Here is a 26910-nt window from a genome sequence, read left to right as displayed (position 1 = left end):
TTTGTGTTTGTGTAACTTAGAGTTTTAAAAACATACTGTACTTTTTTACTTTCTCTTGATTCTACAAGGCAGATATCGTCTTCTCTTTATGAAAGCAAAGTTAGATGGTTAATTGGTCAATAAGTGGTGGAATTTATGTTCAGACTGACTCGGACAGTTTTTAAAAGGACATGCTTCCAAAGCATGTATGACATATTTTTTTTTTAATTTCTTGCTGAACAAGGAGAATTAATTGTTCAGGATTGCTATTGCTTAGTGGAAACCCAAGAATTTCATCTCTTAGGATAGCTTCATATAGAGCTTAATTTATATCTCCTAGTAAGATAAAAGATTATTACATTCTGCAGTAATATTTGGCACAGTTATTTTTACAAGTCTTATCCACAGCTTTCTTATTTCAATGTTCAATACTCCAGCAAAGCTTACTCTGTTTTGTGTTTTTTTGTTTGTTTGTTTTGTTTCTTTAGCAAAGCTCACTCTTAAAGATTTTGGGATCCCATAAAAAATATTAAGTTCACATCAATAATGGCAAAATAAGGGAAAGTACTGCTTAGCAAGTCTGAATGATACGGTTTTGCTTTATTTTTCATCCCATCACAATATAAGGAGGAAATAAGAAAGTCTTACAGACTTTTTTCTCTTTTCTTTCTTTCATCAAACAAGATATTCTGGTCATAAGGAACAATAAGTCAAGTAGGAAATTTAGAGAACCCAATTTGCAAAATGAAAAATTTTGCCTCTGCCTTTGACTTAGGTCATGATCCCAGGGTCCTGGGATCGAGATTGGCATCGGGCTCTTTGCTCAGCAGGAAGTCTGCTTTTCCATCTGCCTCCTCTCTCTCTCTCTGACAACTAAATCTTTTTAAAAAAATTTTTAATGATGAGTGTGGGGAAGTGTGTATACCTGGCGATTCACAGACCTGTACCCCTGGGGAAAAAAATATATGTTTATAAAAAATAAAATTAAAAAAAAATATAAAAAAAAAATTTTAAGTAGTAAATAATATTTGATTTATTATAACCATATCTTCAGAAAGTTTAATGTATAATTAAATAGTCATTTTATATTTTTCTCCTCAGTTCACAATGCCAGCCATAGATTACAACCCATGTCATATATCTTCATTACAGAAGGAGGAGACTGTTATACTAAAAAGATATAAATAAGTAGTTAGTATACTTTTTTCTTTAATTTTAAAACTTAAAAACAAATTTCTTCTAGGTTTTTCAGCAGGAGTATTATGTTGTATTAAGTTTGCTAGGGCTGCTGTAACAAAATACCACGGACTGAGTGGCTGAAACAACAGAACTGTTTTACCCCCACAGTTCTGGGTGCTTGAAGTCCAAGATTCGGTTTCTCCTAAGGCCTTTCTACTTATCTTCTCACTGTGTCTCTATGTGGTTTTTCTTCTGTGCGTGTATCACTAGTGTCCTTGTGTCTATATTTCCTCCTCCTAAAAGGACACAAGTCGGATTGGTTTATGGCCTACTTTAACAGTTTTATTTGACTTAATCACCTGTTTCAAGGCATTGTCTCCAAATACAGTCACATTATGAGATATTAGGGGTTAGGGTTTCAACATATGGAGTCTGGGAAGACACATTTCACCCCATAACAATGATTTAGAAAGGTTTTAAAGGAAATAGAAAGATTTTGGAGATAATTTTGTAATTATTTACTTATATGCACCTGGAGTGCAGTTCATCCTCAGGAAGTGTCATTAAACTAAATAATGATGTGATTTTTCCTTCAGTTCCAGTCAGCCAACATTTATTGAGCACCTGCTCTGTCCAAGACACTGAATAAAATAAGGAAAAAGAGAAGTAATTAAGATGATACGTTTTTATTTCCTCAAGAAGCATTTGAATCTGATATGGGAGAAGAGATATGTATACAATAACAATAGTACTAGATATGTAAGTGCTATAAGAAAGGTACAAAAAGTACTATAAGAACATGGAAGGGGGGCGCCTGGGTGGCTCAGTGGGTTGGAGCCTCTGTCTTTGGCTCAGGTCATGATCCCAGGGACCTGGGACAGAGCCCTACATCAGCAGAGAGCCTGCCTCTCCCTCTCTCTGCTGCTCCTCCTTCTTGCACTTTCTTTCTTTCTCCTTCTCAAATAAATAAAATCTTTTTTTAAAAATTACTATTATCTCTATAAAATATTATCTCTACAAAATAAGGGTAAAACAGGGCACCTGGGTAGCTCAGTCAGCGAGCATCCAACTCTTAATTTTGGCTCAGGTCATAATCTCAGAGTTGTGAGATCAAGCCCCAAGTTGTGCTCCATGCTGGGCATGGAGTCTGCTTAAGATTCTCTCATTCCCGGGACGCCTGGGTGGCTCAGTTGGTTGGACGACTGCCTTCAGCTCAGGTCATGATCCTGGAGTTCTGGGATCGAGTCCCGCATCGGGCTCCCGGCTCCGCGGGGAGTCTGTTTCTCTCTCTGACCTTCTCCTCACTCATGCTCTCTCTCACTGTCTCTCTCTCAAATAAATAAATAAAAATCTTAAAAAAAAAAAAAAGATTCTCTCATTCCCTCTGTCCTTCCCCACCCTCTTAAAAAAGATATACATATATGTATGTATGTATATATGTAAATATGTATTTATATGTATTACATATATACAGGCACAGTTAGGTCTCTGACCCTTGGTTCTGGCTCAGGTCATAATCTCAGGTTTGTGAGATCCAGCCCTGCTTCGGGTTTCATGCTCAGTGCGGAGTCTGCTTGAGTTTCTCTCTCCCTCCCCCTCTATCCCCCCAGAGGATGCTATCTATCTTTCTCAAAAAAAAAAAAAAAAAAATTAAATTAAAAAAAATATGTGTATATATATATATATTGTTTTATATATATATATATAAAACAATTGGTAGAATTTGAAGGCTTATTGAATATTTGATAAAATTAAGGAATTCTTGTTAATTTTTTAAAATTCTTATTAATTTTTAGGTGTGATATTAGTATTACAGTTTTTTTTTAAGTCTTCCTGCCTTGGGGAGAGTATGATAATATTTTATAGATGATATGTTAAAATAACTTGGATTTGTACTGAAATAATCTGGTGAGCACAGAGAGTTATAAAAGAGAGATGATTGTATTGGTAACTGTTGAAGCTAGATGATGGATATATAGAGGTTCATAATCTCTCTACTTCATGTGTGTTGGGAACCTTAAGCCAAAAATGTTAAAAAGAAAAAACGACGTTTTCTTAACCACGTGATTCCATTTTACACAATATCTTATTGATTCCCTGTTATGAAAGATGATGAAATCACCACTCTCAGTTTGTTCTACTTCTATTCCCCAGTGTTTTATGAAAACTTGTAATGTATACGTTCTGTCATTTCATAACTCACACAATGCTGTTTTCTGAAGGAAAGCCCCAAAATTGAAGTTGGAGAAGAAGCATATGGGAAAATTAATGGTTAGGAGAGAAGAAATGTGTATTGTATGTATAAAGAAAAGTTCTGGTTTTACATATACCCAAAAGATAATAGGATGATGAAATTTGTGAGTAATTTTAATTTTTTATTATTTTCTTTCTTTCCAAATTTTCTAAAATACCTCTATACTACTTTTTAATCAGGGAGAAAAAGCTGTTTGAAAACAAGGTGAATCTGCGTTTACTTAAGTTTTGCTCTTCTGAGGTTTGAGGCCATAATTACCTTAAAGTGTTTCTGAATCTATTTTAAGTTATTTGAGAGTTGTGGGGAAATAGAGCTACATACGTGTATTCAGATTTTTACTCCCTTTTCTCAAGTATTTCCTCTTTGGATAGTGTGTAGCACTGTCCTTTTTCCCGTAACTAGCAAACTGTGGGGAAAGAAAGACGTGTAAGTTACTGTTTTTTTTTTTTTTAAGATTTTTATTTATTTATTTGACAGACAGAGATCACAAGTAGGCAGAGAGGCAGGCAGAGAGAGAGAGGGAAGCAGGCTCCCCGCTGAGCAGAGAGCCCGATGCGGGACTCGATCCCAGGACCCTGAGACCATGACCTGAGCCGAAGGCAGCAGCTTAACCCACTGAGCCACCCAGGCGCCCCTAAGTTACTGGTTTTAATGCTATAATCACTTTTAAATTTCTTAAAGTAAAAAACTAAGCATATTTTTGTTGCCAACTATGAGACTTAAAGCTAATGTAGGAGTATCCAAAGATTACCAGTTGCTTTCCTTTATTTTGAATTTCTTTTTCACTGATAAGGCATTATCATGTTTTTTTTTCCCCCCTGAAGTTTTGATAGTGGCTTTATTTTTAGAAAAAACTCAACTGGAGTTGAGAAAATTAATAAACTGATCATTATGACTAGCTTTGTATATTTCATCCAACCTCCTTATGAATAAGCCTGAAAGGATATAACCTTCCTGAAGTTGATTGAGAAGTTCTGTTCATTTGTTTAGGTTAATAGCCCATCCTTAGTCATGCCGAAATCATGCGTTAAGCCGGAATAACATCCAGGTCACAGTTGCTCATTACCCATTATGATAAAGCAGAGTGACTTTTTTTTTTTTTTTTTGTCAGAGAGAGAGAGAGCGAGAGAGTGGCAGGCAGAGTGAGAGGGAGAAGCAGGCTCCCTGCTGAGCAAGGAGCCCGATGTGGGACTCGATCCCAGCACACTGGGATCATGACCTGAGCTGAAGGCAGAGGCTTTAACCCACTGAGCCACCCAGGCGCCCCTTTAAGCAGAGTGACTTTTTAATGCTTAATCTCTTTTATGAAATGTCTCCATTGGCTGTGTGGACATAGAAATATTAATTGGAGTTAGAATGAATCACATTAATTTATAAAAGAGGAATTTAATTCAAACCTTGGAAGCTAATATTTCAGTAGAGCACTTCAAAGAAAAACAGTACATTATTTTTAAAGATTTTATTTATTTATTTGACAGAGATCACAAGTAGGCAGAGAGGCAGGCAGAGAGAGAGGGGGGAAGCAGGCTCCCTGCCAAGCAGAGAGACCGATGCGGGGCTCAATCCCAGGACCCTGGGATCATGACCTGAGCTGAAGGCAGAGGCTTTAACCCACTGAGCCACTCAGGCGCCCCTGTAATTTTATACATTTCTATAATGTGATTTTTTTCCTTTTTTTTAATAGTCATTTATTACACTTCTAATTAAGACAAAACAAGGTCCGCTATTCAAAGATCTCATTCTGCAAGCCTTCAGGATTCTTTGTTGGTCATGAAGCAATGTGCGATTCCATTTGTTTTAGTAGATCCTAAAATTTTTCTCTTTCTCTTTTCCCTAATGTGTATAGCCTTTGATAACTAAATTTAATGACTTAATGGGGAACTTTAATATGCATGTATTAGATCATCCTGCATACTGAACCATTGGCCCTTTAACACAGAATCTTTATTATAGATGATTTGAGAATCCACCAGTATAGCTGGATATATTTATTTAGAGGGATATGGAACTTAGAATTATAATTATTTTTTAAAACTCCACATGTATATTTTCAAGCTTTTTTCTATTACGATGCATGACTCAATAAAAAGAAAGTTTAAAAAAACTCCTGGGGAGTTTTACATAAGATGCTATGATGGGAATGATATTAAAAAACATAGTTTCTACATCCTGCTAGCCATTGTTTCTTTATTTACTGTGCTTTTCATTTACAGTTCTGTTGACAGTCTGACATCACTGTTACTGTAACAGAAGTTACATGGTCAGGAAGAAATAAAAAAACAAATTAGTTTCCTCTATTTGTTTTAATACTGGCTGATGGGTGTTTGCACACCTGTTGAGATTTATAAAATTACCAAGATTATATAAAAGTTCTGCCTAAATAAATTACGTGTCCTGAAAAAAGTTATAGTTTAACCTTAATTAGGCAGCTGAGTTGCATAAAACTAAGGATTAATCTTTAAAAAAACCTACTCCCTCCTTAAAGAGGGGTTATAAACGTGACTCTTCCAAAGTAGCCATGAGGCAGATAGTAGATGGAACTAATCCGAGCTTTGTATCTAAAATCAGGCCCACAGGAAATGTGGATAGGTTTAAGGAATGTTTATGGTTCAAATTGAGCTTTTGCCAGGTTTGCATATTTCTTTTTTTTTTTTTTTTAATTTTATTTATTTGACACAAAGAGACAGCGAGAGAGGGAACACAAGCAGAGGGAGTGGGAGAGGGAGAAGCAGGCTTCCCACTGAGCAGGGAGCCCGATGCAAGGGTTGATTCCAGGACCCTGGAATCTTGACCTGAGCTGAAGGCAGATGCTTAACAACCGAGCCACCCACAGGCACCCCAACATGTTTATTTCCAATCATAAATTTATGTTGTCAGGAAACATTGAGAGGGTGCCTGGGTGGCTCAGTTGGTCAGGCAACTGCCTTAGGCTCAGGTCATGATCCTGGAGTCCCTCGATCGAGTCCCACATCAGGCTCCCTGATCGGCGGGGAGTCTCCTTCTCCCTCTGACCTCTCCCCTCTCATACTCTCTCTCTCTGTCAAATAAATAAAATAAAATCTTTCTTAAAAAAAAAGAAACATTGAGAAATACTATGTATTAGTCAAATATTCTTCCCTTAAGAAATTTATACTCTACTGAGGACAACTGATTACAGTGTGATAAAAGAAATAAAGGAGAAGTATATATAGGCACACCCAGGCGAGGAACCTAACCTGGAGGGTGGACTAGAAGGAAAAGTGGTGTTCGAGAAGGTACATAGAAGATATGATCCCTATACACAATCCTTAAGAACAGGGAAGAATTGGGGAAATAAGGGTACTGGTTCTTCTGGACAGAGAGAACAATGTGGACAAAGGCCAGTAGGCAAAAATGATACATTAAGAATACTTAAGATAATTCTGGGGGTCCCTGGCTGGTTCAGTCTAAGAGCATGCAGCTCTTGATCTCAGGGTCTTGAGTCTGAGCTTCACATTAGGTTTAGAGATTACTAATAAAATAAACTTAAAAATAGTTCTGGAAAACTGAACATAGTGTTCTACGGGAAAGAGGCCAGGGAGAGACCAGTGAGTAGCCTCTTGGCTTGAGCATTATACTAAGGAATTTGGACTTGACTGTGAGGAGTATTTGAAAGATTTTTAAGTAGAGTGAAAGAGAGTTATATCATTAGATTTGAGCATAAAGATCATCCTGGTTATAATGGGAAAACTGGAATTAGAAGACCACTATCTCTGGCAGTATAGTGGTCAGATATTGAGTCTTGAATAAACATAATTTCTAAGTACTGTTGGGCCTTTGGAAAGTAAGAAATCTTCAGGGTCCCCAAACAAACACGAAACTTAAAATCGTAGAGATGAGCAATAAACAAACATGAAATCCAGATTGCCCCAGGACAAATTATCAAATCAGTCCTAAGATCTGGGAATTGGATAGTCAGGAATAAACCTCAAGAGTTAAGATAAAATGGGGAAGCTAGGTTTAAATGTGGTCCCAGTAGAGGGCACCCAGGTGGCTCACTGGAACATGAGAGTCTTGATCTTGTGAGTTTAAGCCCCAGGCTGGATGTAGAGATTACTTAAAATCTTGTAAAAAAATAAAATTCTGGTCCCAGTTGTGTAGCAGTCCCCCAATCTCCTCATGCCTGACTCTCAGCAGAAGCAAATACAGATCTTCCTCTCTGAAAGAAGGCATCTTTAATTTAGGCCTTCAGGATCTCAGAGATTCACAAAAAAATTTAATATGGGCCACTTCTTTTTTTTTTTTTTAAGATTTTATTTATTTATTTGACAGACAAAGATCACAAGTAGGCAGAGAGGCAGGCAGAGAAAGGGGAAGGGAAGCAGGCTCCCTGCTGAGCAGAGAGCCCAATGTGGGGCTCCATCCCAGGACTCTGGGATCATGACCTGAGCTGAAGGCAGAGGCTTTAACCCACTGAACCACCCAGGCGCCCAAATATGGGCCACTTCTTAATCAAATATCAAACATACAAAGAATCAAATACCCATGAGAAAGATTCAGCAGAAATCACAAATAATAGATCATTCATGGACCTCACATATTAAAATGATCAGACAACATAAAATATCTATGACCTTTTTTTTTTTTTAAGATTTTATTTATTTGTTTGACAGAGATCACAAGTAGGCAGAGGCAGGCAGAGACAGAGAGAGGGGGAAACAGACTCCCTGCTGAGCAGAGAGCCTGATGTGGGGCTCGATCCTAGGACCCTGGGATCATGACCTGAGCCAAAGGCAGAGGCTTAACCCACTGAGCCACCCAGGCACCCCAAGATCTATGACCTTTTAAAGAAATAAAAGAATCACAAAATGAACAACAAAAAGAAATGATCACAAATGACCAAGCAAATGTGAAAAATAACTACATAGAACTTTTAGAGATGAAAAAAATCAAAGTTGAAATCAAAATCTTGTGGTTAGTTTAGCATATTAGTTACAGATGGAGAGAGTAAATTGGAAGCCAGATATGAACTCTTCAGAAAGCAATTTAGAGACAAAAGAAATGGAAAATATAAAAGATTAAAAGACAGAAAGACTGATGTCCCAGAAGGGAAAAATAAAGAAAATAGAGGAGAGCTAAAATTTTTAAGAGATAAGAAGTGAGAATTTTTGAAGAGTAAGAAATGGACCTACAGATACAGGAAGCATATGCCAAGCAGGATAAGTAAATTCACACACAGTCATGCCATCGTCAAACTATAAAACACCAAGAGAGAAGATCATAAGGGACCTATGGAAAAAAGACAAATCACCTACAAGCAGCCATAATCAAAAGAATGATATATTTCTCACTGCAACAATGGAAGCTGGAAGAGGAGGGCTTAATATCTTCAGTGTGCTATGAGAAAACTATCAGCCTGGATTGTTATGTCCAGAAAAACCATATTTATTATTTTTTATTTTCTATTCAGATCTTTAATCCATTTTGACATGAGAAACTATCTTTTTTTAAAGATATTTATTTATTTATTTGACAGAGAGAGAGAGACAGCGAGAGAGGGAACACATGCAGGGGGAGTAGGATGGGGAGAAGCAGGCTTCCCGCTGAGCAGGGAGCACAATGCAGGGCTCCATGCGTGGATCGACGTGGGGCTTAATGCAGGGCTTGATCCCAGGACCCTGGGATCATGAGCCCAGCCGAAGGCAGACACTTAATGCCTGAGCCACCCAGGTACCCCAAGGAACTTATCTTTAGAAAACAATGTTGAGGGTGCCTGGGTGGCTCAGGCCACTCAGAGTCCCGGGATCAAGTCCTGTATCTGGCTCCCGGCTCAGTGCGAGTCTGCTTCTCCCTACCCCCTCCTCATGCTCAGTCTCTCTCTCTCATTCTCTCTCTCTCTCTCTCAAATAAATAAAATCTAAAAAAATCTTAAAAAAAAAAAAAAAACCAATGTTAAGTAAAGACCTTTCGGATAAAATAGTTTGTCTCCAACAGACTTTCACTTAAGGAAGTTCTGCTTTAGGAAGAAGGAAAATGGTACCAGAGAGGAGGTCTAAGATGCAGGTAGGAATGGTGAGCAAAGATATTGACAAGCATCTGAGTAAATCTAAACAAGTGCTACCTGTATAATATAATGATAATGCTAATAATAATGTCTAACGTGAGGTAAAAGATAAAATATTGGTCAAATGGAAGACTGGTTAAATATTGATTCATTTAAAACTAATTAGATTTTGTATTAATTTTAAATTGTCATGCATGTTAAAATTTCAAGGATAACTTTGCTAAAGAGAAGAGAGTGCATAACTTCTAAACCAATAAAGAGGAAAGTAGTATTAAAAAAATGTTTTTAATTCTTTGCCACTGTTTAGCTTTGTAACCCCTGCCGTGTCACAGAACCTCCATTAGTTTCCTCATCTTTAAAATGTGGACAGTAGTACCTCCCTTATATGGTTGTTGTGAAGATGTGATCAGATCATGCATACAAAAAAGCTGAATGCAAATCTGTATAATAAGTATCCAATAAATATTAGATATTACTACTATTAATAGTGATTTATGGAGCACCTGACTGGCATAGTTGGTGGAGCATGAGGCCCTTGATCTTGGGGTCATGAGTTCAAGGTCCACATTCAGCGTGGAGCTTGTTTTTTAAAAAATTAAAAATTAAGTAAATAAGTAAATAAAATTTGTTTTAAATAGTGATTTATATAGTAACCATTAAAGGTGATACTTTAAAGCCATGCTAGAACTTCCCTGCCAACATCTCATCCAGCTTCTCTTCCATTAGAGGGAGTGCTACACCTAAAGATGGTTGGAGTGTTGAACAGTTAGTCTAATAACTCTTTAACAGTTCTTCTTGTGTTAATTGTAACTCCTTGCTCAGAACCTTCAGGATTCAATATTGCCTTTAGTAAAAGTTCAGAACATCAAGGCCACAGCCTGGCCCCAATCAACTTGATCTTATGTCCTTGAGTTAGATCTCTAAACATATTTGATGTCTTTTTCCTTTAAACTTTTGCTTAGAATGCCCTTTTGAAAAATAGTAGAATTTGGACGACTTCCTTCATCTTCATCCAGAAAACCTTCCCTTCTCTGAAAAATTCAGCCTATTCTTTAAACCCCAGTTCAAATCCCATAAAAGTTTCTGACTAGCCCAAAAGTGATTTATAATTTGAAAAACTATCCTCTAAACCAAATTTTTGCCTTCTGCTGCTACTTGTTCAGTTGAGCTTTTATTTAAAATTTATATTATCACAGAATTTTCCTCACATTTGCATGGTATTTCCAGTTAGATTTTTTGGTTCCTTAAGACAGTGGTTATTTCTTCTATGTCTTTGTATAGCTTCTAGGGAAGGGAAAGTAGTAATTTAAGCGGCTACTATATGCCAGGCACTCTACTAAATGCCTTCTTATATGTAACATCCAATTTATTCCTCACAGCAAACTTAGAAAGAAAGATATTAGTGTCCCTGTTTTACAAATGAGGACATCACACTTGAAAATGGTTAAATAACATACCCAAGGCACTTAACCAGTCAGTGGCAGAGCTGGATTTCTACCACACTACCCAATAAAATAGCTTTCCAAGAAGCCAAAATTCTTCCCAAAAATTAAAATTTGACTTGTCAGTTATCAACTAACAACTGAACCATGGGAATTCACAAAGAGCTAAAAGTCAGACAGAAAACCTTATTTGCGGGGTTTAGATTAAGGGGATTAAAGAGAGATTCCATTCTTATTCTATGCTTTGAGTTCATGTAATGTGACATGAAATGAATCACAAAAAGGTGAACCATTGGGTGCCTGGGTGGCTCAGTTGTTAAGCATCTGCCTTTGGCTCAGGTCATAATCCCAGGGTCCTAGGGGTTGAGCCCCATATCGGGCTCTCTGCTCAGCGGGAAGCCTGCTTCTCCCTCTCCCATTCCCCCTGCTTGTGTTCTCTGTCTCGCTCGCTCTCTGTCAATTAATAAATAAAATCTTTTAAACAAAAAAAAAAAGGTGAACCATCTTTAAGGTGCTTGCTGCAAGTCCATAACCCTTTCAGAACATTCTCTTCTCTTTTGCCTTTTCTAGGGTTACACATCTTTCTGGAATGACTGCATATCATCTGGCCTGCGAGGGGGTATCCTGATAGAGCTGGCAATGCGGGGTCGAATCTATCTGGAACCCCCCACAATGCGTAAGAAGCGACTACTGGACAGAAAGGTATGGCACCTTTGTGGACATCCTCCTAACTTACGAAAGGGCAGATACCAATGGTCATTTTGGAGGAATGGGAAGTTTTGTTTGTTTGTTCGTTTGTTTGTTTTTGAGGGCCTTGAATTCATGACCCTGAGATCAAGACATGAGCTAATACCAAGAGTCAGAGGCTTAACAGCTGAGCCACCCAGGTGCCCCTGGGGGGAATGGGAAGATCTGAATAGTGAGACAAGATAAGTATCACTGACAGTTGTCCCATTATCTAACAGTTTTAGTTAACCTATAGCAGAGGAAGAAATTCAAATATCCATCATCTAAAAAATTAGAAGGAGGTTATGATTTTATCTTTTTTATGTAGAAAAATCACTTTAGGATGCTGTTATTACTCCCTCTATAACTATAACATTATGAAATAGAGTTTTATATAGGAGGAGGGCAGACATATGGGTCAGGTGAGTCTTTGTTTAACCCTAGTCATGCTCAGATAACCATTAGATTTTTCTCCTTCTGTTTATAGTGAGTCGAGTCCACCATATGAGTTATACTCCTGTTTCCATTTTTTACTACTTATTTTTTCCACTCATAACGTCACTGTCATACTCAGAACTCTACCAAAATGACATTCTTTAGGTATCACCAGGAAGTTCTATCCCCAGTGTGGGGCTTGAACTCAAAACCCTGAGATCAAGAGTCACATGCTCTGGGCACATGGGTGGCTCAGTTGGTTATCTGCCTTTGGCTCAGGTCATGATCCTGGGGACCTGGGATGGAGCCCCGCATCAGGCTCCCTGCTCACCAGGGAGTCTGCTTCTTTCCGTCCCTCTGCCCCTCCCCGCTGCTCCTTTTCTTTCTCAGTCTCTCTCAAATAAATAAATAAAATATTTTTTTAAAAAGTTGGTATTCCAGACCCAGAGAGTTATTATTGCATATTTTCTCCATGATCATTTATATCCAGTTTGTTCCTAGGATCCACTTCAAATGTTATTTTTGTCCTCTTACTATTACGCCATGCTAGATTTTAAACTTCTTGAATGCTTTGCATTTCCTACAACACTTAACCAATAATCTATATATGGTATACTGAAATATTTTCATTTGAATTAAGTAAATGAACCAGGGTCCCTTGACTCTTCCTTTAAAGGTACTTCTAAAGTCAGATAGCCCAACAGGGGATGTTTTGCTGGATGAAACTCTCAAACACATCAAAGCAACTGAACCCACAGAAACCGTCCAGACGTGGATAGAGCTACTCACAGGTAAAATGGTTAAAAAATCCCACACTTTATAATCTTTATCCTACTAGTTCAAGAAAAGGAGTACAGGAACTCAAGCTGCTGGGTAGGAAGTATATGGTTCACTGTGTAACTGTATTAAAGAGGGACAGAAAAGGCATGGTTAATCAATACATAGAGTTTTCCAAAGTTTCATCTTAGTTCTGCCACCGCACCCCGTAAGCTCTCTTAACAGTATTCTTCACAAGAAAAATTTCTAACATCTTTATTGATACATGATTCATATACCATACAGTTGACCCATGGAAAGTACACAATTAAATGGATTTTAGTATATTCACACAATTGTGCAACCATCATCACAATCTAAATTTAGAACATTTTCATCACCCCAAAAACAAACCCCATATTTCTTAGCAGTTTTTCCCAAGCCTCCTGTCCAGCTCTAGGCAACCACTAATCTACATTCTGTGTCTATAGATTTGCTTATTCTAGATATTTCATATAAATTAAATGTTCAGCTTTTTTTTAATAACTGGCTTAAGATATAATAGTTTTAAGGTTGATCCATGTTTTAGCATGTACCAGTACTTTATCCTCTTTTTTTTCTAAGGGCAAGTTCAAAAACTTTAATATAAATAAGTAGATCTGTGGCATAAAATTTTAGGAGAAAGCAAGACACTTTGAGATAACAGCCAGTGTCACCTTCTGTGACAGTTTTTTTAATTGAAATTTTTATTGAGGTATTTATAGATTTACACGCAGTTATAGGAAATAATATTGAGAGATCCCTTATACACTCTACCCGGAAGCCCCCAGTGAAAACTTTTTACAAAACTGTAGTATAATATGACCCATTGGATGTTGACATTGTTACTCTACACCAATCTTATTAGAACTTTCCCAGTTTTACTTTGATTCCTTTTTATCACTAAATAATATTTCATTGTATAGATGTACCACATTTATTCGTTGATTAATCAGTTGATAGACATGTGGTTATTTCTGCCTTTAGACTATTATGAATAATGCTACTATGAACATTCACAGACATGTTTTTTATGGATGTGTATTAATTTCTTTTGGGTATATAATTAACTTTATTGTAAAGTATGCATAACATAATCTTTATTGTCTTAACCATTAATAAATGTATAATTCAGTGACATTAAATACAATCAAGGTTTTATGTAACCATTACCTCTCTTTATACCCAAAGCTTTCATATCATCCCAAACATCCTTCTTTCTTCCCAACCCCCATTCTCTGGCAATCCTTTTTCTATTTGTTGTCTTTATGAATTTGCCTGTACTAGGTAACTCAGGTAAGTGGAATCATACATTTGTCTTTTTATATGTGTCTTATTTAATTAAGAATAATGTTTTCACTACCTGGTCATGTTGTAATATATATCAAAATCTCATTCCTTTTTATGGCCAAATAATAATCCATTGTTTGGATCTGCCTTTTTTTTTTTTATTATTCATCTGTTGATGGACCCTTGGGTTGTTTCTACCTTTTAGCTATTGTGGATAATGCTGCTATGAACATTAATATACAAATATCTATTCAAGTCCCTGCTTTCCATTCTTTTAGATACATACTTAGGAGTAGAATTGCTGGGTAGTAAGATAGTTCTATGTTTTGAGAAACCACAAAACTATTTTCTATAGAGGCTGTACCCTTTTACACTCTTACCAGCCTTACATGGGGGTTCCAGTTTCTCTACATTGTCATCAACACTTACTCTATTTTTTGTTTTAGTTTGTTTTTTATCGTAGCTCCCCTAGTAGGCATGAAGGGATATCTCTTTGTTGGTTTGATTTGCATTTCCTAATGACTAATGATGAGCATTTTCCCTAATGACCAATGGTGAGCATCTTTTCATAGGTTATTGGCCATTTGTATATCTTCTTTGGAAAAATGTCTATTCAAGTCCTTTGCCCATTTTTTTTTTTAAAGATTTTACTTATTTATTTGACAGAGATCACAAGTAGGCAAAGAGGCAGGGAGAGAGAGGGGGAAGCAGGCTCCCCGCCAAGTGGAGAGCCAATGCAGGGCTCCCAAGCCCGAGATCATGACCTGAGCCTAAAGCAGAGGCTTTAGCCCACTGAGCCACCCAGGCGCCCTGCCCATTTTTTTAAATTGGGTTCTGTTGTTATTATTTTTGTTTAAAGATTTTATTTATTTATTTGAGAGAGAGAGTGTGTGCACATTAGCAAACACACAGAGAGAGGGAGAAACAGACTCCCCACTGAGTAGGGAGCCCAAGGCAGGACTCAATCTCAGGACCCCAAAATCATGTCCTAAGCCAAAGACAGACAACTTAACCAACTGAGCCACCCTGATGGCTCCCTGTTATTGACATTATTGTTGAGTTTTAGAAGTTCTTTATATTTTCTGGATATTAATCCCTTATCGGATCTGTCATTTACCAATATTTTCTCCTATTCTGTAGGTTGTCTTTTCAACTTCTTTGATAGTAGTCCTAGATGCATAAAAATTCTTAATTTTTATGAAATCCAGTTTATCTATTTTTTTCTTTTGTTGCCTGCACTTTTGGCCTCATATCCGTGAAAAGACTGCCCTTTCCCCATTGAATAGTCTTAGCAGCCTTGTTGAAAATCAGTTGATCATAGATATGAGGATTTATTTCTGGGCTCTCTGTTCTGTTGCATTGATCTATGTTTGTCCTATGCCAATACCATACTGTTTTACTTACTATAGCTTTATAGTAAGTTTTGAAGTTGGGAAGTATGAGTCCCACAACTTTATTCTTTTTTAAGTTTATTTTGGGGAAGCCTGGGTGGCTCAGTGGCTTAAGCCTCTGCCTTTGGCTCAGGTCATGATCTCAGGGTCCTGAGAATGAGCCCCAAGCCCCACATTGGGCTTTCTGTGCTGCAGGGAGCCTGCTTCCCCCTCTCTCTGCCTGCCTCTCTGCCTACTTGTGATCTCTCTGTCAAATAAATAAATTCTTTTTAAGAAATAAAATTAAATTAAAGTCAGATTATTTTGGCTACCCTGGGTCTCATGTAATTCTGTGTGAATTTGAGAATTGGCTTTTCCATTTTGGTGGGAAAGGTTATTGGAATTTTGTTAGGGACTATGTTGAACCTGTAGATCTCCTTGAGTGATATTGATATCTTAACAATGTCAACTCTGCCTATCAATCAGAATGGGATGTCTTTCTTTGCATTATTTAGGTCATCTTTAATGTTTTTTCAGCAATATTTTATAGTTTTCCGCATATAAATCTGTCACCTCCTTGGTGAGCCTTATTCCTAAGTATTTAATTCTTTTAGACACTATTATAAATGGAACTGCTTTCTTAATTTCCTTTGTTCTTTACCAGTATGTAGAAACAACTGATATTTCTGTGTTTTTCTTGTTCCCTGTATGTTAGCTGAATTAGTTTATTAGCTCTAGTAGCATTTTTGTGCTTTCTTTGGGATTTTCTTTACAGTTAACTCTTGAACAACATGGGTTTGAACCATGCAGGTCCATGTATACATGGATTTTTTTTTTTTCAATAAATACAGTACATTACTCTAAATGTATTTTCCTTAAGATTTTCTTAGTATTTCATTTTTTGTAACTTAGTTTATTATAAGAATACAGTATATAATACGTATATAAATATGTGTTAATTGACTGTTTATGTTATCAATAAGGCTTTCAGTCTAGGCTATTAGTAGTTAAGTTTTTGTGGGTTTTTTTTTTAAGATTTTATTTATTTATTTGACAGAGATCACAAGCAGACAGAGAGTCAGGGAGAGAGAGAGACGGGGGGAAGCAGGCTCTGCGCTGAGCAGAGAGCCCGACGCAGGGCTCGATCCCAGGACCCTGAGACCATGACCCAAGCCAAAGGCAGAGGCCTAACCCACTGAACCACCCAGGAGCTTCAGTAGTTAAGTTTTTAAGGAATTAAAAGTTACACACAGATTTTGGACTGTGCAGGGTTTTGGCACCTCTAACTCCCAGGTTGTTCAGGGTCAGCTATAGATAGGATCATGTCTTGTGCAAATATAGTTTTAGCTTTTCCTTCCCAATCTGGATGCCTTTCATCTTTTTTCCCTTCTCTAATAGCTCAGGTTTGACTAGCAGTGGTGAAAGCCGTCATCCTTACGTTGTTCGTGACCTCTGAGGAAAAGCTTTTCACTGTTTTTCACTATGTGAATGTGACAAATGTTTCACTATTGAATGTGACATTAGCTATGGATTTTTCATAAATATCCTTTATGATGTTGAGAAATTTTCCTTTCCATCCCTAGTTTTCTGGGAGTTTTTAATCATGAAAGAATGTTCTTTTTTTTTTTCTTTGAAAGTGTCTTCATTTTTGCCAAATGTCTTTTCTGAGTCAATGAGATGACTATATGGCTTTTTTCTTTCACTCTATTAATGTGATATATTACATTATTTGATTTTTTTTTATTGAGGTATAATTGACATAGAACATTATATTCATTTAAGGTTTAGAACATATTGATTCTGGATTCAGGATTGGTGTATATTGTGAAATGATCGTAATATGTCTACTTAACATCCATCACCACATATAGTTACACATTTTTTTCTTGTGATGAGAAATTTTAAGATCTCTCTTAGCAACTTTCAAATATACAATACATTGTTATTAACCACAGTCACTGCGCTGTGTATTACATCCCTAGGAATTATTTATTTTATAACTGGAAGTTTGTAGCTCTTGACTACATTCACCCATTTTTGCCCCCCATCCCTTGCTTTGGCAACCATCACTCTGTTCTCTGTATCTGTGAGCTTTTTGGTTTTGTGTTTTGTGTTTTTTTTTTCTAAGATTTTACTTTTAAGTAATCTCTACACTCACTGTGGAGCTCAGACTTACAACCCTGAGATCAAGAGTCATGTGTTCCCCTGACTGAGTTAGCCAGGTACCCCATTTGGGTTTTTGTTTTTTAGATTCTGTATATAAGTGAGATCATTATAGTATTTGTCTTTCTCTGTCTCACTCATTTCACTTAGCATAATGCCCTCAGGTTCCATCCATGTTGTTGCAAATGTCAAGATTTTTTTTAATGACTGAATAATATTTCATTGTGTGTGGTGTATGTATATACATGTATGTGTGTGTATATATATATATATATATATATACATATACATACATATGTATGTATATACCTGTATGTATATGTACATACATATACATACACACACATTTTCTTTATCCATTCATCCATTGATGGACATTTACAATAGCCTTAGCTATTATAAATAATGCTTCAGTTAACATCAGAGTGCATGTATCTTTTCCAGTTAGCATTTTCATTTTCTTTGAATAAATATCCAGAAGTGGAATTGCTGGATCACATGATACTTCTATTTTTAACATTTTAGGAACTTCCATACTGTTTTATGTAGTGGCTGCACCAATTTACATTCTCACCAACAGTGCACAAAAGTTGTCTGTTTTCCACATCCTCTTTAACACTTGTTATTTCTTGTCTTTTTGGTAACAGCCACTCCAACAGGTGTGAGGTGATATTTCATTGTGAATTGATTTGCACATCCATGGTGATTAGTGATATTGAGCACTTTCTCATGTGTCTGTTGGCCATCTTTATATTTTCTTTGAAAAAAGTATTCTGATCCTTTCCCTATTTGATTTTCTTACGTTACATTCCTGGGTTGAATTTTACTTGCTCATGGTGAATAATCCTTTTAATATGCTGTTGTATTCGATTTGCTAATATTCTATTAAGGATTTTTGCATCTATATTCATAAGGGGTTTTGGTCTATAATGTGACTAAGGTGAGTCTCTTATAGATAGTGTATAGTTGGTTGATGTTTTTTAACCCATTCTGCCAATCTTTGTCTTGTAATTGAATTGCTTAATCTGTTTACATTTAAAATAATTACTCAAGGGGTGCCTGGGTGGCTCATTTGGTTAAGTGTCTGCCTTTAGCTCAGATCACGATCCCAGGGTCCTGAGATCAAGCCCCATGTTGGGCTTAGGGAGCCTGCTTCTTCTTTCCCTCTGCCCCTTCCCCCCACTCATTCTCTCTTGCTCAGTCTCTCTCAAATAAATAATAATCTTTTTTAAATAAGTAAATAAAAATAATTACTCCTAAAGAGATACTTCTGGCATTTTGCTGTTTCTTTGCTATATGACCTATAACTTTTGTTTCTCATTTCCTACATTACTATCTTCTTTTGTGTTTAGGCGATTTTTTGTAGTGAAACATTTGTATTCCCGCTCATTTTCTTTCATGTAGGTATTTTCTTTATTGTTACCGTAGACTTTAACATCCTAAAGTTTTAACAACCTAATTTGATTTTATACCAACTTTAATAACATAAAAACTCTGCTCTGGGGCACCTGGGTGGCTCAGTGGGTAAAGCCTCCGCCTTCGGCTCAGGTCATGGTCTCATGTCCTGGGATCAAGCCCTGCCTCGGGCTCTCTGCTCAGCCGAGTACCTGCTTCCCCTGCTCCCTCTGCCTGCCTCTGTGCCTACTTGTGACCTCTCTCTCTGTCAAATAAATAAAAGCTTTTAAAAAAAAAATTCTGCCCCTATAAAGCTCCATCCCACCCTCTTTATATTTGGATCTCACAGAATATATCTTTATACACTGTGTGCCCGATAACATAGATTAAGTGTTTTTAATGTATTTATCTTTTATTTTTTAAAATTAATTAATTAATTTATTTGCCAGAGAGAGAGATCACAAGTAGACAGAGAGGCAGGCAGAGAGAGAGTGGGAAGCAGGCTCCTGCCGAGCAGAGAGCCTGATTCGGGCCTTAATCCCAGGACCCTAAGATCATGACCTGAACCAAAGGCAGAGGCTTTAACCCACTGAGCCACCCAAGCACCCTGTATTTATCTTTTAAATCATATAGGGACGCCTGGGTGGCTCAGTTAGTTGGGTGTCCGACTCTTGATTTCAGCTTGGGTCTTTATCTTGGGGTTGTGGGACCAAGCCCCAAGTCAGTTCCATGCTAAGCAGGGAGTCTGCTTGAGATTCTCTCCCTCTTCCTCTGCCCCTCCCCCTGCTCATGCTCACTCACTTGCACTCTCGCTCTAAAATAAATCTTAAAAAAAAAAAAAGAAGCATAGAGAAAATTAAAAGTAGTGTACAAACCAATACCACATTTTATATTTATACATGTATTTACCTTTATCAGAGATCTTTATTTCTTCATACTGCTTCTAGTTACTGTCTGGCTTCCCTTCATTTCAACCTGCAGGACTCCTTTTTAGTATTTCTTTCTTTCTTTCTTTTTTTTTTTTTTTAAAGATTTATTTATTTGTCTTAGAGTGCGGGCATGAGCTGAGGAAGGACAGCGGGAGAGGGAAAGAAGCAGATTCAGTGCTGAGCATGGAGCCTGATGTAGGGCTTGATCTCACAATCCTGAGATTACAACCTGAGCCTAAAGCAAGACCGAGCCCCTGCTTTTTAGTATTTCTTTCAGGGTAAGTCTAGTGGTAAGAGACTTCCTGGGTTTTTGTTCTCTAAGAAAGTCTTAATTTCTGCCTCATTTTTGAAGTACAGTTTTTCTGGATATAGAATTCTCATTTGATGGGTTTTTTTTTTTTTCTTTTAGCTCTTTAAATATATCAGCCCACTGCCTTCTGGCCTCCAAATTTTTTTATGAGAAATCTGCTGATATTGCTAAGGATCCCTTGTATATGATGACTCACTTCTCTCTTCCTGCTCTTAAGATTCTTTATCTTTGGCTTTTGAAAATATGATTATAATATGTCTCAGTATGGATGCTTTATCTGACATTGAGTTCATTAAGCTTCTTTGATTTGTAGATTCATGTCCTTTGTTAAATTTGGAATGTTTTCAGCCGTTATTTCTTCAGATAGTCTTTCTGCACCTTTTCTCTCTATTCTCCTCCTGGGATTCTCACAATGCATATATTTGTCCATTTGATGATGTACCAGAAGTCCCTTAGGTTCTGTTTACTTTTTCTCATTTGTTTTCTTTCTGTTCCCCAGACTATATAATTTCAGTTTCCTATATTTGGGTTTGTTAATTCTTTTTCTACCTACTTAATTCTGCTTTTGAGCCCTATGTATGTATTTTCCATTTCAGCTATTATTTAAGCTCCAGACTTTCTTTTTGGTTCCTTTTCATGATTTCTCTTTATTAATATTCTCATTTGTTTATATGTCATTTCCCTGTCTATATCCATGTGTTCTCTTAGCTCTTTTAGCATCTTAAGACAGTTGTTTTCAAGTCTTTATCTAGTAAATTTGATATCTATACTTTCTGAGGAACATATTATGTCCATTTCTTGTGTTTCTTTGAATGTGTAATACTTTCCTCTTTCTTTGTATGCCTCGTGTGGTTTTTTTTTTGTTGTTGTTGTTGTTGTTGTTTTCTTAAAAATGGAACATTTGATTCTTACAATGTGGTGATTTTGGAAATCAGATTCTCCCCTTTCCCCAGTGTTTGCTGTTGCACAGTGTCTTTGTGCTATAGATCAGACTGAGGAGAAAGCTTCAGACTCGGGTTTTTTGTGAGGTTACATCTTATCCTGAGCAAGGATACATTTTTTAATGTAAAAACAGAAACAACCCCACAGTGCTTATCCTTTATATCCTTTTTATCCCCCCCACCTTTTGCTGGTGGGGATTTGAACAGTGGCAGCCAGCTTCTAATTTCACGTCAGCCATGAGAAACTGCAGTCCATAATCAGAACACAGATCCTGATATTTCAAGGACAAGGTTCTTATTGTCCACTCTGATTCCAGCAAGCTGCACCAAAACCACAGATTGCTCTCCCTGTGGGTTCCTTTCACGGGGCTGGGAGGTAGGGGCTAAGTAGCCACTATTGTGCTGAAAGCTGAAATTGGCCAATATAAACCACATTTTGCCACTCAGGCCTTGGCCTGGAACCTCTAAGCATTCAAATAGATTCAGAGTTCCAAATAGTTATTAAAAAGATATATTCTAGGGGCTCCTGAGTGGCTCAGTCAGTGAGGCCTCCCCTCTTGATCTCAGCTCAGGTCTTGATCTCGGGACTGTGAGTGCAACCCCTGTGTCGGGCTCCACCCTGGGCATGGAGCCTAATTTTTAAAAAAGAAAGAGAGAGATTCTAGGTTCTAGTATAATTGTTGTCTAGGTGAAGAGATGAATGTCTGGCACTTCCTACTCTGTCATCATCCCTGATGTCATACCTCAATTATTAACAATTTAAAGAACCTTATCATCTATGTCCTGTTGAGTTTGTCATTAGGGCCCACTTCAAATATTATTTTTGTCTCCCCACTATCACCCCATACTAGATTTTAAACACCTTAAGGACAGGGATGGGGCCAGTTTTTCAAAGTGGCTACACCATTGTATATTTCCACACCAATGTATGCATTTTCATTCTTCCACATTCTCATCAATACTTGTTACTCTCTGTCTTTTTTATTTTCTCTATCCTAAAGAGTAGTAGTATATCATTGTGATTTTTATTTGGATTTTCCTAACACTAATGATGTTGACCATCTTTATGTATTTATGGCCATTTGTATATCTTCTTTGGAGAATTGTCTATTCAAATACTTCACCTACTTTTTAATTAGGTTTACCGTTTCTACTATTGAGTTGTGCTTTTCAAATATATTCTAGACACAAATCTCATCATATATGGGATTTGCAAAACTTTTCTTCCATTCTTTATCTTTTTACTTCTTGAGAGTGTCTTTCAAAGCATAAAGTTTTCAATTTTAGTACTTTACAATTAATCTTTTTTTCTTTTATTACTTGTGTAATATCTAAGAAATGATTGCTTAACCCAACATCATGAAGATTTATTCCTGGGGTGCCTGGGTGGCTCAGTCATTTAAGCATTTGCCTTTGGCTCAGGTCATGATCCTGGGGTTGGGGAATTGAGCCCTGAATTGGGCTTCCGGCTCAGCAGGGAGTGTTCTCCCTTTCCCTCTGCCCCTCCCCCTCCTACTCATGTACTCTCTCTTGCATACACGTGTTCTTTCTCTCTCTCTCAAATAAATAAGTAAATTCTTTTTAAAAAATTTATTCCTGCATTTTCTTCTAAGAAATTATAGGTTTGTGTATTTCATTTAGGTCTATTGTCCATTTTGAGTTAATTGTATATGGTATGGGGTAGAGCTCCAACTTCAGTCTTTTGCATGAAGATATAAATACAGTTGTCCTAGCACTGTTTGTCCTAACACTGTTCTGTTCCCTATGATTTATCTTGGTACCATTGTCAAAAATCATTTGACCATAAATGTATGGATTTATTTTCAGACTCTACCTTTGATCTATATGTCTATTCTTATGCAGTAACACACTGTCTTGATTATTGCAGCTTTTGTTTTTTGGGTTGTTTTTTTTTTTTTTTCATATTGGTTTTACAGTAGTTTTGAAATCAGGAAGTACAAGTCCTCCAACTTTATTCTTCTTTTTCAAGATTTTTTGGCTATGCTGGGTCTTTCACATTTCCATATGAATTATAGAATTAGCTTGTCAGTTTCTGTAATAAAGCAAGGTAGGATTTTAATAGGAATTGTATTGAATCTGTAGATCAATTTGAGGGAGTATTGGTATCTTAATAATATTAAGTTTTCCAATCCATGAACATGGGATGTCTTTCCATTTATATTCTTTCAATGATATTTTGTAATTTTTTATTGTATAAGTCTTACACTACTTTTGTTAAATATATTCCTATATCTGTTCTTTTTGATGCTATTATAAATGTAATTGTTTTCTTAATTTTATTTTCAGATTATTTGTTGCTAATGAATAGAAATTCTGTTGATTTTTGTATATTAATCTTGTATCCTGCAACCTTTCTGAATGTAATTGTTGCAGTAGTTTAAGTGGATTCCTTAGATTTTTCTGTATACAAGATTTGTATACGAGATCATGTCATCTGAAAATAAAAATAGCTTAACTTCTTCCTGTCTGATCTGAATGCTTTTATTTCTTTTTCTTGCCTAATTGCCCTGGCTAGAATCTCCAGTATGGTGCTAAATAGAAGTGATGAAAATAGCATTTTTTGTCTTGTGCCTGATCTTAGCAGGCACTGCTAAGTGCCTCTTTCATCGTTAAGTATGAAACTAGCTGCGGGTTTTTTGTAAATGCCTTCTGTCAGGTTGAGGAAGTGTCTACCTATTCCTAGTTTGTTGAGTGTTTTTATCATGTATGTATGGTGGATTTTGTCAGATACTTTTTGTGTGTTGATTGAGATGATCATTTGGTTTTTGCTTTTCATTCTATTGATATGATGTGTTACATAATTGAATTTTTGGATATTAAAACAACCTTGCATTTCTAGGTAAGTCCTGCCTAATTTTGTTACATGGTGTTTATTATATGTTGCTGGATTTTTTTTTGTAGTATTTTGTGGAATATTTTTGTACCTATATTCATAAGGGATATTGGTCTATAGTTTTCTTGTGATGTCTTTGTCTAGTTTTGATATCAGAGTAATACTTAAGGAAGTGTTCCCTCCTCTTCTGTTTTTTTTGAAAGAGTTTGTGAAGGATTATTTATAAGTATTCTTTAAACATTTGATAAAATTACCAATAACCCATCTTAACTACACTTTTTGGGGGGAGTTTTAAATTACTTATTCAGTCTATTTACTGTTATAGATATATTCAGATTTTCTCTTCTTGAGTCAGTTTAGGTAATTTGTGTGTTTCAAGGAATTTGTCCATTTCTTTTAGGTTATCTAATTTGTGGCATACTATTGTTTATAGTGTCCTCTTACTGCCTTTTTTATTTCTTTAAGGTCAGTGGTGGTGTTTCCTCTTTCATTCCTAATTTTAGTAATTTGAGTCTTCTCTCTTTTTTTCTTGGTCCGTCTAGGTTTGTCAATTTGTTGATCTTTTCAATGAACAACTTTGATTTTATTGGTTTCCTCTATCGTTTTCATTGTTTCTGTCTATCTCCTATCTAATCTTTATTATTTCCTTTCTTTTGCTTCCTTCATGTTTAATATGCTCTTCTTTTTCTACCTTTTTAAGGTAGAAAGTTAGGTTATTGATTTGACATCTCCTCTTCTTTCTTTCTTTTCTTTTTTTTTTTTTTTTCTTAGATTTTATTCATTTGACAGAGAGAAACACAGTGAAAGAGGGAACACAGCAGGGGGAGTGGGAGAGAGAAGCAGGCTTCCTTCTGAGCAGGGAGCCCAATGTAGGGCTTGATCCCAGGACCCTGGTTGAAAGTAGATGCTTACCGACTGAGCCACCCAGGTGCCCCGACATCTCCTTTTCTAATATATCTTTTGGGGTCATAAATTTCTTTCTGGCACTGCTTTAAGTTGCAGCCCATAATTTTGGTCTGTTGTGTTTTCATTTTCATGCAACTCAAAGTATTTTTTTAATTTCCCTGTATTTCTTTTTTGACCAATTGGTTATTTAGGAATATGTTGTTTAATTTCCATATTTTTGAATTTCCCAAATTTTTGTCTGTTAATTTCTAATTTAATTCTGTTGTGGTTGGATAGCATTCTTTGGATGCTTTCAGTCCTTTTAAGTTTATTGAGGCTGATTTTATGGCCTGACATATGGTCTATCCTGGAGGATGTTCCATGTGCACTTGAGAAGGGTATGTATTCTGCTGTTAGGATGGAATGTTCTGTAGATGTCTTGATAGGTCTAGTTGGCTTATAGGGTTGTTCAAGTCTTCTGTTTTTTTTTCCCCAAAGGTGAGACATGGAACCCCTTCAAATTACAGTACCAGCTGAGAAATGTAAGAGAGCGAATTGCAAAGAACCTAGTAGAAAAGGGTATTCTAACCACTGAGAAGCAGAATTTCCTCCTATTTGACATGACTACTCATCCAGTGACCAATACAACAGAGAAACAGCGACTAGTGAAAAAACTTCAAGATAGTGTCCTAGAGCGGTGGGTAAATGACCCTCAGCGTATGGACAAGCGAACACTAGCACTCCTGGTGCTAGCCCACTCCTCTGACGTGCTAGAGAATGTCTTCTCCTCTCTGACAGATGACAAGTATGATGTGGCAATGAATCGAGCCAAGGACCTAGTAGAACTGGACCCTGAAGTGGAGGGGACAAAGCACAGTGCCACAGAGATGATCTGGGCTGTGCTGGCAGCCTTTAATAAATCCTAAAGCCAGTGGATGGGTTTCTTTTTCCCCTGCTGGCTGGTGACTGTCAGAGACACCACACTGAGTTTTGTGTGATGAGATGTTTTTCATCATTTCTTTTTTCCTTCTCTTGAATCAGACTTGTGATTTGGGGATAGCAGCTTCAGCGCTTCTCCATAAACTTTAGCCATTGTAAACATACTTTATTTCTCCTTATTTTTCCACTACAGAGGTGAATAAACTAGGTCAATCCACATATATCCAATAATCATTTTCTCTCATTTCTTGGTTTACTTCCATCAGTATGCTTTTGGATAAGCAGGAATATCTAAGTGGGATTTGGGAGTTCTCCAGTCAGAAAATGTGAATGAGATCTAGAGCAAACCATTTATTAAATCTTTTAAAGTTTGTTAAAAAAAAAAAAAAAAAAAAAAAGTTTGTTTTCTATCCTTTTTTTTTTTTTTCTTTTAAAGTAGACTCCATGCCCAATGTGGGGCTTACTCATGACCCTGAGATTAAGAGTCACATACTCTACCAACTGAGCCAGCCAGGCGCCCCTGATTTCTACCTTAAATACATGTTTTCACAGCCTTTGTCTCTCAGGTTCTATTAAGTAATGTAGTTATTGTAATAACTGTCTCTTTGAATAAGGGGCAGTGGAGATAATAGTAATATTTGGAGCAGCTGGTCTCTGGGATTGTATGTCCCACTAATGATTTTTTCATTTTTCCTTTTCTAACCTAATGAGAATATTGCAAATTTGATTGCCTGTTCTCACAGCCTAGAATCAGAAATATATTCTATATTCTCTCTTAGCATTATCCTACCACCTCATTCATTAGGACAAAGTCTGAATAATAATAAAAAAAATGTATCTCTCATGTCCATGTATCTCATGTCCTTCAGTCAGCAGTAGGGTTTACGAGGGAGGCAGCATGAGAATTTCCACCCATTAGCACATGACTGTCCTGATTCCTCCAGATTACTCTACATGTCTCTGACTGAATTGAGGAAGTTATAAATTTCAGTTGCTGAATAG

At 36.7% G+C, this 26910-nt stretch overlaps 1 protein-coding gene across 3 annotated transcripts in view; it reads left to right on the top strand.

The window, feature by feature from the left end:
• The window catches only part of GOLPH3L (golgi phosphoprotein 3 like), a 36548-nt gene extending 10247 nt beyond the window's left edge, over positions 1-26301 (top strand). For 2 of the 3 annotated variants that reach the window (XM_032843538.1, XM_032843539.1), the window contains 3 exons: positions 11447-11578; positions 12714-12828; positions 25444-26301. In XM_032843538.1, coding sequence (XP_032699429.1) covers positions 11447-11578; positions 12714-12828; positions 25444-25895 — 699 coding nt within the window. In that variant the 3' untranslated portion in view covers positions 25896-26301. The remainder of the gene's footprint in view (positions 1-11446; positions 11579-12713; positions 12829-25443) is intronic. The other variant, XM_032843540.1, reaches the window with a different exon arrangement.
• The last annotated feature ends 609 nt before the right edge of the window (positions 26302-26910 follow it).

The sequence above is a fragment of the Lontra canadensis genome, unplaced genomic scaffold, assembly GCF_010015895.1.
Source record: "Lontra canadensis isolate GAN:19392208 unplaced genomic scaffold, GSC_riverotter_1.0 scaffold142, whole genome shotgun sequence".
In the NCBI taxonomy this organism is placed as follows: domain Eukaryota; kingdom Metazoa; phylum Chordata; class Mammalia; order Carnivora; family Mustelidae; genus Lontra; species Lontra canadensis.
Note: the sequence above shows the minus strand (reverse complement) of the source record. Positions and strands in the feature narration are given on the sequence as shown.